The sequence below is a fragment of the Anopheles moucheti genome, chromosome 2, assembly GCF_943734755.1.
Source record: "Anopheles moucheti chromosome 2, idAnoMoucSN_F20_07, whole genome shotgun sequence".
NCBI lineage: Eukaryota > Metazoa > Arthropoda > Insecta > Diptera > Culicidae > Anopheles > Anopheles moucheti.
Window position 1 is genome coordinate 22,260,978 of NC_069140.1, and position 12,314 is coordinate 22,273,291.

The following is a 12,314-nucleotide window of genomic DNA, read 5'->3' on the forward strand; positions in this document are numbered from 1 at the left end:
TATCACATCGATATCGAATCATTAACACCTCTTCCCCAACCTGAATGCCTTCCAATGCCTGGAATGCGTAATAGCAATGAAGCGAAGGTGTAGTGAAGATGTCTACTTACCTAGGTCCGCTGCCAGTTTCCGAACTGAAATTTACTCAACAAATAGTGGCGTGTAGTAATTTGCACCCCAGTGTTAAATAATTGAGCTACAATAGTTTACGTTGCACTTTATTCGATTCAAATTTGAGGAAAAGACTTGCCTGACCGCATGGCTGACTCAAAATAGAGCTTTATTGATTCCGAAAGCTTAGCGATACATTGCATCAACAAAGAATTCTGTTGGTAAATATTTGTGTGAGACACACGTGCGGCAGGCTGCACAAAGGGTGATCTGTTACTTCCCACACTCGATGCGCCTGTTTTGCATTGGTATGGCGCGATAAGGAAATGGTCGCTGTTAATGGAATCAGACATGTCACAACCCGCACACGGTAGATGCGTTGTCAATAATCTACGTTGTTGAATTAATTATTAAGCTCTTGCTCAGCTACGGTCAGGATTGTAAATTAAACAGTGAGCGCAACATCTTGAACCCACACATGGCACCACCGGTCCATCGGTCGGGATGTGTTCTAGGAACGGTCCCTGCACGGTGCACCGACAAAGTATTTCATCGCTAGTTTTTATTAATGTTCGGTGTCATCGATGATATTAATATTTTGACACAGCCCGTGAAGACTGTGGCGTTCTTCAAACTGCCACAACACTGCCCCGAAGGGAAAGCCGGTTTCATCGCAGCGTACCAGCCAAGAGGAGGCTCGTTTTGGTGCCCTCTGAACCTCACGGCTATAAATCACCCTTCGCTTGGGTAGGCATCGACTCGCGCTGCTGTCCACCCGGTCCACACCGTGAAGAATGCTTTCCTGAGCATTTCGCCTCACCATATCACCGCATAGCCTCACAAGTTATTCACAGCCAGTGGAGAATGGCAAATTAATTAATCGATCTCACGCCACCATCCATTAACTCCCGGGCGGTGTGCGGCTGCTCTGCTGGGCTTCTTTCTAAAACCCCATGCCCGGTACCCCAGGGGCAGTAGCGCAGTAGTTCCTTCGAGTGGCACCTAAGAACCGCTCGTTAATAATGTGGTAGTTTTATTTGTTTGCACCGACACTCCAGTGCGGCATATAATAATATTGGCACACTTTGCCATGGCAAATGCTCACGCGGAGTCACACCGCGATAATTCGCCGCGCTCGGATCCGGTATAATCGTGGTGGTGCATTATTAACACATGCGAAATTGAAACTTAACCATGCATATGATTTGCATATCGCGAGCACGAGAATGACATGCGAGCGCTGACTAGCTGATGGTGGGTAGATGATGAGTGATTTATGAATAGCCGGTACGGGTCGGTTTGGTAGCAAGCAAAACTGTTTACCAATCAAACTCGTGCGGCACGATACAATCCAACAGAGTGCAGAGTATTGGAAATATATAGGATACGTTTCGTTTCCTAATGTGCCTTATAATGGTACCGGTTTTTTTTTCAAGATGGCATTCAAAAAGAACATTCGAAACGCGCGATAGACGAAATTTGTTAAAATGTTAAGCGAATGTGTTGAGCTTGTTATATCATTCATGAGCTACGAATGTGAAGGATGCATTCATCGCACTCCACCAAACCAACCGCAGACTAAAGTCGGCGGCAACAGGCAGAAGAATCCACTCCTGGCTGGCCGTGGTTGGGCGCTGTTGCAACACAGTATGCAGATACGCTGGTGTGGAATACGAACACGTTTAAAGGCCTCCTATCTAGCGTGATCTGTTTGCTTGGCCATTGCTTGATAGCTTCAAGTTTTTGCCGAGCTGTTCGGTGGGAATGTTTCAGCTGAATATGTATTCCACTCGTCAAGGACTTGTTTGATCGCATTCCATACGCCATGCGGAGGCGCAATTGGAATTCGTTGGAAGCTCTATGCTTGGGATGCTTTTGGTCAATACGGGGACGAAGCGACCATTTTTATAACGCAAATGCGGCATTGGTGGATATGCTACCAGCAGCAAGTCTTATGGGATGATACGATGTGGAACACCAGCTATGGTGAGTGTCGCACAGGGACAATTATTCTTCACTTCCGCACCGAAATTACTCACTCCTGGCGTGTCCAATCGAGCGTTACTGCTCCACAAAAAAACCGGTGCCTGGGTGTGGGGATATTTAATTGAAATTAATCACACTTTGCGGTGTCCGTTTAGCTGGTCCGCTTTTCATTCGGGGGGTTGGTTTCGTTTGAACCATCTCTCAAATGTCTATCCATAAATTGGAACAAATTCTACGACCATTTGCTGCATTTGCATTGAATGCGCCCAGGGTAGCAAAATGTTGTATATTTGTTCGTGGTTCTTCCGGAACATCCCGGAACGGAGATACGTGTATTGTCATCGGTAAAAGTCGTCCGACGCCGTACGATGGTTACGCCTCAATTGGTTCCGGATAATAGTCGATCGTGCGGCATGATGGGAAACCCCAGCCATGCCAACGGCAACGGAGGGCATCATAAATCAGAAAGTTTTTGAAGCATGTAAATGAATGCTATTTATCGATTGCCCTCGGTACATGCATGCAGCGTATCGATTGTGGCTGTGATATGTGCAATGTGGCATTCTTAAGCATGTTCCCGAGCCCCGAGTTTTATGGGTCGTTATTGTTTGAAAATTTGGAAAATGATTTATGTTTCGCTGGGTTTGGCACAATTCCTGCTTGTTGGATGTAAGTAATAAAATGCTCACTCTTAACCTCTTCTTTCAGCACACCGGCATACGACCACGCACCCAACCCGGACAAGCAGTGGATCCTGCGTGTAACGCAGCAAATGGAACCAATCCATCGGAAGTTCACCGATCTGCTGATGACCAAGCGGCTGCAAACGCTGCAAAGTGTCGACGTTGCGGTGGAGCGTGTCTATCAAGAGCTGAAGGCGCTCGGAGAGCTGGACAATACCTACATTATCTACACGTCCGACCACGGCTACCATCTCGGCCAGTTCGGACTGATCAAGGGCAAAAGCTTTCCGTTCGAGTTTGATGTGCGCGTACCGTTTCTTATGCGCGGTCCAGGAATCGAACCAGCGACGGTGTAAGTAGCCGGTGGGGAGGTACGCAGTCCTTGATCACACTGACATGTGTTACTTTCTATTTTTTAGTGTCGATGAGATCGTGCTGAACGTCGATTTGGCTCCTACGTTTCTGGATATTGGAGGTGTTGCGGCACCATCCAACATGGACGGCCGCAGTATCCTTCCGCTCGTGCTGAATCGACACCGTGCGGTGTTGGACAACTGGCCCGACACGTTTTTGATCGAGAGCTCTGGTCGGCGGGAAACTCCGGAACAGATCCAGGAACAGAAGCAACGTGCAGCAGCCGCACGGTACAGTGCGCGCACGAATACGGTTCACGCCAACGGTACACACCCGAAGCTCGCCCCGGAAGTGTTGGTTGAGAGTCGCCACGCGTTCGGAGAAGGATCGAGCAGTGCCTCAAGTGTGCTGCCGAGTGGAGGTAGTGAACGAAAAGAGCTAGATTTTAGTTCGCACGAGCACGACGATGATGAGGATGAGCATGATATGGACGCAGATGATGGTGAGTTGAGCCGGATAGGGGTTTAGCGTGGAGAACGGGGAACATGGGCAGATTGACATATTTCGGTATTGTATCCATATTTTGCAGAAGATGATCATCTTGGAGTGGTTGAAAGTGAAACTGAAGCCATTGAGCTGAAGCACAACGAACATCCAGAGGATTATGTGATCGACCATCAGGAGGCTCATGCATTTGATCGTAAGAATCACTGAATTATTGCAACAGAAGTAAACAGCGAGTCGTTAACAGTACATTTTTTTATTTAACTTCACTAGAAGCACCACCTCAGCATGACAATCATCATCTGGACAATCATTTAACGCCCTACCGTACGAAGATGGATCGGCTAAACACGGAATGTTCCAATCCGGCACTCCAGCAAAACTGTGTACCCGGGCAGAAGTGGCAATGCACGAGTGAAGATGGGCGCTGGCGTAAGCACAAATGTAAATTCCACGGCCAGTTGCAGCAACATTTGGCGGAGATACACAAGAAAACTAACAGCCACACGGATGGGCGTAATTGTGCCTGCTTTACGCAGGATAACTTTTTCTACACTAAGATCAAAACGAAGCGTGATCATACGAAATGGCAACCGATGGGTACGGTACAGCCTACGGCGACGCATCAGCCTAGGCGGCGGCGCACACGCCAGAAGCGATCAGTAGCTCCCGAAGAAGGTGATGAGGTGTTGCTGATGGATGCCGAGGGACCAACCATGAAATCGTTGATACAGGTTGCAGCACGTCTCGATACCCTAGAACGATCTCTGTACGACGGTGATCTTGAAGCTCATGAACAGGAAGCTGGAGTGAGAACGAAACGTGACACATCATCACCCCACCCATTAGCCGACGTGCTTCAGAGATTGCAGCAAACGGTTTTGGAAATTGAGCAAGAGTACGAGCAGACGGTTAAAACGGTGGAAGATGAGCGCCAGAACGACACTACGAGCGAAGGCGTAGAAGCGTTTGGTGGTATTGCAAAGCGATGCTCTGTAATTGCGGCCGATAAAATCAACTGTTCGAATGTGATGTATGAGGATGAGATGAGTTGGCGACGAAGTCGTATGAAGGTGGATCAGCTGATTCGCTTACTGAAGGATAAGATTAATGCGCTGAAGGACATCAAACGGATGCTTCGTGAGCACAGACCAGCCGGCTATCGGGGAGAAGATTCGGAACCAGAGAACATCGAAGACGAAGATGATGAGCCAGTCGATAGTGCGGTGGAGGACGAACATTCGACGATTAGTACAACTTCAAGTACCACCGCTGCACCCGTTGCCACAGAGTCTTCGGAAGCAGTCGTCACTTCGGTTGGGAATGGTTTACCCCGACGAATACCCAACGGTGGAGTAGTACGTCGACCGACTGGAAAGTATCACAATGGGTACGGACATCGTCGCAAGGTATCGAAACCTACTCCTCCCCCGGTGAAAGAAGGATCAGAAGATGCAGAAGGGTCGTTGTTTGATATGAGTCTTTTCCAAACGGATGTTCAACCGTCTCCATCTGGTGCTTCCACTTACAATCGTAGTGGTCAAAGCGGTGGCAGACATCGAGGCACTGGTGGGCAACAACGTGGTCACCGAGGACGTCATCGGGGAGAGTTTGGTGTCCCGTCTTCGGTGCCAACATCTGCTGTGAGTTCCACCGAATCTATCACACTGAGCACTGATAGACGAACTGCCTCATCAACAGAAGTTAATGAAGTGTCCGACATCGTGCGAGAGAATTCGTGGCCAACGACTGAATCGAGTCGTGAAACAATTAGCTCAAGTACTGTCGAAATTGCCCAAAATCAATCGTACACCAGTGACGAACAGAACTCGCCAAATGCCATCGATGCCACGGTGATGTTATCAAGTACGACGACGGAACAGGCTTCCGCTAGCTTCGATGCGAATACGGTAGATATCCGCAATACTATCGATCGTCAAAAGACGAAAGGAAAGTCCAACAATAATGTGATAAATAATACCCAAGACACGCACCATACTGGTAATTCGGTGCAACAGAACATAATTCCAACGTCTACAGTGGACGCTACTAACCCGCTTACTGAGTGCATCTGTGCGGAAGAACCAGAAAGGTGAGGGTTGATCGGTTGTCTTTATCAATGCATCCAAATCGGTACAATAAAATTAACCATTTTTGAAATCTTTACACCCGTTACAGTCCAATCGCAACGATTGATGAGAAGGAACTAGCCCGTGAAACTCGCCGACGGCTGAAAGAGGAACGCCAGCGGAAAAAGGAACGCAAACGCATCAAGAAAGCCAAGATGGAGAAGGAATGTCTGTCCGAACGAATGAACTGCTTCAGCCATGACAGCAATCACTGGCGTACAGAGCCCATGTGGGACGACAAACCGTTCTGCTTCTGTATGAACGCGAACAACAATACGTACAGTTGTCTGCGCACGATTAACCAGACGCACAACTTCCTGTACTGCGAGTTCACCACAGGACTCGTGACTTACTACAACTTAAGGATAGGTGATCATCTTGTTCTCATATGTCGTCTCGTATGGAAGGAATGTTTAGACTAAAGCAAACAACTTGTTATTGTGTTTCTATGCATTATCAGATCCTTTCGAGACGCAAAACCGGGAATCATCCCTCACGGCAGAGGAGAAGGCTGTTCTGCATGATACGCTGGAGGAGATGAAGCGTTGCCGTGGTAAATCTTGCACCCTACCGAGATATCCCCATAACGCGCTTCCGGAGAGCAACAATCTACCCACGGGTGTTGGTGGTTCTGTTGGAGGTGGAGTTGGGATTGGAGGTCGTCAAACAGGCGGAATGGCTTACGGAACCGGAGCGGGTGCTAATAGACGAAGATATCAAAACCATCGAGATCATAATCCACATGGAGGTTAGTAGGCGTTGCAGTTGTTTAATTATATCACATGTTATATATTTGATTGTACATCGTAGCTGGTGCATCGGGTAATGTCGGAACAGCTGCACACTATCCTGGAGAGTACGAAGGTGGTGTAAATCATGCTGGTGCAGGCATTGCACCCGGACCGACTTCAAAGAAAAAGAACAAGTAATGCTTTTTCCTCAAGAGATACACGTTCAATCCACTCAACTCTTAACTTGTTTTTTTCGTTTTAGAAACTGGAAAAGAAAACATCACCAACAACAGCATAACCGGCGACAATTTGTAGACCCCGCAGGATCGCTGGCAGAGAGTGACTTCATACCGGAACTCCTACTACCGAACGGTGCCGGAAGTGCAACCAAGCGTAACCGCACCAGCCGTCGACCCGTCTGGCGATCAATCTACAAGGAGTAAATGTTGCTCTGGCAGTGTAATAAATGTGTGCAATGTTTAACCGATATTAACGGGCGCTGGTTAGGAGAGAGAGAGAGAAGAAAAAAGAAACAAGTCACCAGTCCATAAGCGTGTTTCCATCGAATGTTATTAAAGCAGATATGGTCGTGATATAGTCAGCGATCGCCATTCCTTCAGCGAAACCATGCGTTGAGTAATCCTCCCCCCGGAAGGCAGGGCGAGCATTTGTTTTCTGTTTAGTATTTTAATTTAGTGTTGGGTATGTTTTTCTAATCAGTGTTTATAGTTGCCTTTCTGTTTAGTTAGCTAGCCCATTAGCGGACGTTTTAGTGTGATCCTCGTTTTTAGCCATTTAACGAAGCGTAGAATGCTGCTGTATTATAGCACGTTGAGAAAGCATCGTTTGTTTGATTGGACCCCGTGGCGGTACGGTTGCTTGTGCGCCCTCGGTCCTCACTGCCATTCCAGTACAATATGCAACAAGGAAAGTGCCCGAAACCCGTAAATTGTGTCGCTAAACGAAGCACCATCATACGAGACAGATTGCCCAGCATATATTCCAGGGAAATTGCAAGAGCGGTTAGTGTGGTGCTTAGTTTACAGCGCAATTCCGTTCCGTTCTGGCCGATGACATATTCACAGATAGTGTACATTCTACAAGGAGGCTTTCGTAAAGTGTTTATTGCCAAAAAAAGTAAAAAAAACACACAACATTTCTAAACCACTGCTACATTTTAACACACGTGCTGAACGTTTGACAGTAGTCAGGATCCTTTCTTTTGGGAACAGGAATGAAAATCATCCGACCTCAACACGGCCCAAACCAACCATACGCTTTAGCCCAGTCTTTGTCGTTTTCGTTAGCTGTAAGTAGTTGCTAGTAATTTATCATATATTGCATATGAGTTACATTGATTACATTTTGCTAATCAAACAAGCTGCACCCGGAGGTTATAGAAATTATACGACAAACAATTGAATTATCGAGTGCCTGTGGAGGGTTTTCCAAACTGAACGCACACAGACATGCTATACGCCATTGAGAGGTATAAAGGAAGGGATCATATGGAATTGATGCAAGACGCAGCGTTTTAGTTTATTCAGGGGTTTAGTTATATGCGAGAAGGGTTCTATGCTTCGAAGCAAAAATGGCACCTCATAATCCCTGGTCACGCAACACAAACGCCACATAACATGAGTATTTATTGCTTTAGAGAATGTACTAAACTTAGATGCCGCGAATAGAAGCTTTACAGTGAAATGGTACCGTTTTCAAGCAAAGCGATGAACAGCGAATATTGGTAATACTAAGCTATTAATTTAATCACATGACAAAATGTGTAGGAGGCGAATCCTTTAGAGTGTACTGCAGGCGCAGTAACAAACAGTAATATTAAACAGCAATTGTACAGCATTTTAGAAACGGTATCATGCTTATCTGGCACACATCCAAAACATTCACGCTGGTGTGGCGTTCGTAGAAAGCTGAAAGGAAAACCACGACACGACTAGGCGCCGTCGCACAGCGGACAAACAAATAATCTCAACAGATATGATAGTAGTGTTGTATACAGACTTATTGAACAAAGAAACCCCACTCGACAGTATGTAGTTTTGAGTTAATCGAAACAAGAACTTTTCCGCTTCCTGTGAGTGGTGGCTTTAGTACATTCGAAATGTGGGCTGGGGTGGGAGGGTATACCCACAATGTTATACTTGTTACACCGAAAAGTTTATTCGTGGTGGATGATTAATTACACTACTGATATTGCTTTTACGGCACTTTTTATTCCAGGTAGTTAAATGCCAAGCTGACCGGTTTAGTTTCCTCCGTTTTACGACAGATGGCGCTAGGGCAGCCTTCTAGTAATCATATAGCGATTGTGTGATTGAAATGTTCAACAATATACCAATAAGGTAGGTAGTTCCTCAATAGTTAAAAAACCTCTAAAATCACTGTCTACTAAACATTTCTGGAACGTTTTTCGAACGAACGCTCGTCCCAAGAGACGATTTGACGAATGCTGAGACTGAGGATAAAAAGAGAATCCATCATGACATGTTGACGCGTAAAATATAACAAGAGCCATTAGGTAAGGTTAGGGTACGTAACTGTAGTAGTCGAAAGCAATGTACCAATGTGCGGATGAGCGCTGGAATGTGATAGAGACGATGAGAGTACCTTAGTCATAGAGGGTAGTGCCTAAGTCCATTAAAAGAAGATGAGAATTTTGTCGAACAACAAAAGCTCTGTACTGTTTCAAGCTGTTGCATGCGTATGTAATGGCATTAACTCGGAGTTATCCATTACGCGCTGACAGTACCGCACGAAATTAATGCATGTAAGCCGAGCACTGGTACAAGAATGGCATCGATGTTAGCAAAGGCGCGACATGGTCTTTATGTGCCATGACACGACTTAGCTCATTGCGCAGCTAGGGTAGTTTAAACTACCTTTTAACCCGCTAAATGGTACATTCTTTCTCATCCATTGTGTTCTCCATATTTCGGTCTCTATAACGACTGCTAATTAGGGGTTAATAGCTCCTGTTCTGGTACTGCAACACATCTTGCACATACTGAAGAGATAAATTATTGAGTACACAAGAGAATTATGTGCTTATATGGAGTACATTTAGCTATTTTTTTTCCAGAAGATATTGCTACAATGATTAATTCCAAACTCAAACTATTAACTAATCAGTTTTAATAATCGAATTCACTGCACTTGTTCCAAGATTGTGAACATTAAATTTGTTACTTCACGTTTTGCTTTACTAAACGCTCAGACGAATCACCGTTTGACACCAGAAGTAGTTAGACAACAATTAAAAGAAAATGTTGTTTCATCGAAAAGGAAGGAGAATATTTTTTTTTTGGGTTAATCCCACCTTTTGAGCATCCATTCGAGAATCGTGCCAACTGAAAAGGTTAAAATTAGTTAATTTTGTTTATTTTGTGTTGCCGTTCTTGCCGATCTAGGCCTTACCTCCACTTCCAGCTCCTGCGTTTCCTTTCGATGATTTGTTTTTAATATGTTTTCTGTGTTCGTGTTGTTTATGCTCATTTGACGTCATTCAGCTGTGGATGCTGGTTACAGTCTACACGTTCTCGAAACCGAAAACTACCGAACAACTAACCAGAATTACCTGTGTTGTGCAATAGGTCGATCATGATCTTCGTAATGGTTTTCGAGTGATCTCAAAGGCATCACGGAAAGCTTTAAAACCATCAAACCTCCCAGTCCGGAACGAACCGGATTTACACCGTAACCGTTACGTTGCGTTAGTTCTTTAGGTTTTTTTGATTTTTTGTCCCGTGCCCATTCCTAAGCAATGCACCCCAATGCAGAATGGCTTCCTTGTTCTGGTACGGTGAAACGAACGTCAAGGTCGTGCGGTGTTTAACGAGGCCTCGGAATGGGTGGCGCAGTTAGACGAACCAAAATCGAATTATTATCTAATTCCCTTGCGAAAATGGAAACCAGTGTTGTGTGCTGTGCTTCACCTTTTGGGGACGGACGGCACGTCCGTCAAACTTCGCTACGAAAGCATAGTTGCCTCAAGAACTCAATCGAAGACATGCGCGGAAGACACACCTGTCCCAAACCCACACAGGAACTGTGAGGAAATCGTCGTCATAAGTTGCATCATTCCAGTGGACCTGTGGCTCAACGTCAACGTTCACCAAACAACAGTAGCAACCGTCAAGGAAAGCCACCAGCAATCCTATTAATTAGCTAGCAAAAAAAGCGAATATTTGTGTCGCGTGACAGTACGAAAGGACAGTACGAACCACGTGCAGCGTCTTGAGCGTTTCAAGACGATTCGCTCGGACACAGGCGTGACGTGATTGGCGAACGCGATTAAAGGTAATCCATCGATGATGGACACCCCAGTGCGCGGTTCACATATCCTTACGCCACGTGTTACTGATGCAATTTTGGGCCGTAATTTCGGAAGACACCGAACATGGTCGGTTGTTGTATGGGATGCGCAGACGGAACACGTGAAGGAAGTTATGCGCAATTTTTGTCTATGGCTTCCCGGTGTTACCGCGCTCAGTAATAGGTTTAGTGGCCGCATTATGCTTGGTGTGTCTTAGAAAAATTCGCGACGGAATTCATCGTGAAGGGTTTGGTTAATTTAATGCGTTTATGCTTCAACAATTCTAGCACTGTGTATTCGTTTCTTTTGTTTGTCTATCGGGTTTGTGAGTTAAATACTATTCTGAATGAAGTTCAGTAGATTAAGGGGCGTCTATTACATTGCTTTCTTTGCGTCATTACGAGTCGTGATTTGATAATGCCCGATACAAAATAGAATATATTGAGCTACAAAAACACTCTGCAGCTCAATTTCTCCACGCGATCGCTTCGAGATCGCCTACCAGCCGTGGAATTTTTATGTCAAGTAGTGGAGAATAGACAATTCTACACATCCATCTGGTATAAAGTGGATGCAGCTCGTCATTTATATTGTATTCATTCTATCGAAGGAATTAAAATTTTATACAAAACATCGCGCATTTACGACATCCTGTCTAAGGGCATTTTAAAACACTAAAAAAAATGATGATGATCCTGCCATATGATGCTTAAATTAGGACAAACTATCACCAACATCAAATCGCTTCTTAGCACGGTCGCCCATGCATTGCGATCGGTTGCGATTTATGTGCGCAAATTCCCACGCCAACTTCACGTGCGATGCACCGATTTGTTGTGTTGATTTTCTTTTACTTCCACGTGTCAATTTTAACTTTCCGCCCTGTGGCCGGAGTTCCCAATTAACGGATGGCAGATATAATCTTAATCATTAAGAACTTTTATCTGCTGCTTCTATGTATCACGCACACTCAGGCTGGCTCAATAATCAAGAACAACAACAATCGAACGCTATGGACACACCACGTTCGTTAACAATGGCGTAATGATGGTGGTTTCAGACGATTTTGCAAATCACAACCGGTATATTCTCGAGCTTCCCCGGAACGCCGGCACGGGGATGCCACGGGCGTGGGGTTTACAAGTCGAATGAACCGAGCGGTGTAGTAGAATGCCACACAATTTAGAATGTGGTTTTATCGGTTCGTTTACAGCAGTGGAAGCAGTGCGCTGCTGTAAAAACAATTTGTTCTTTATTCGTTTAAATGTTTCCTAAACAATACAGTAAAACGATGAGCTGTTTTCATAAACCTTTTCCCTTCATAAATCATCGAACTACGCTTTAAACTTGATTCGATCGTACGACATGAGTGCAGTGAGGTAACACGTGGAAAGAATTTGCGCGCGCTTTTATCAACCGAGCAGGCCGTGATGTGTCGTGCTTTCGACCGATCGCGAGCCGAACCCCTATTACAGGTTACAGTGTG

General features: G+C 45.5%; 1 protein-coding gene across 2 annotated transcripts in view; it reads left to right on the forward strand.

Annotated features, from left to right (window-relative positions):
- The window catches only part of LOC128309903 (extracellular sulfatase SULF-1 homolog), a 49,175-nt gene extending 40,621 nt beyond the window's left edge, over positions 1–8,554 (forward strand). For both annotated transcript variants that reach the window (XM_053046402.1, XM_053046403.1), the window contains 8 exons: positions 2,806–3,132; positions 3,200–3,636; positions 3,724–3,834; positions 3,912–5,730; positions 5,817–6,136; positions 6,228–6,515; positions 6,578–6,692; positions 6,761–8,554. In XM_053046402.1, coding sequence (XP_052902362.1) covers positions 2,806–3,132; positions 3,200–3,636; positions 3,724–3,834; positions 3,912–5,730; positions 5,817–6,136; positions 6,228–6,515; positions 6,578–6,692; positions 6,761–6,941 — 3,598 coding nt within the window. In that variant the 3' untranslated portion in view covers positions 6,942–8,554. The remainder of the gene's footprint in view (positions 1–2,805; positions 3,133–3,199; positions 3,637–3,723; positions 3,835–3,911; positions 5,731–5,816; positions 6,137–6,227; positions 6,516–6,577; positions 6,693–6,760) is intronic.
- The last annotated feature ends 3,760 nt before the right edge of the window (positions 8,555–12,314 follow it).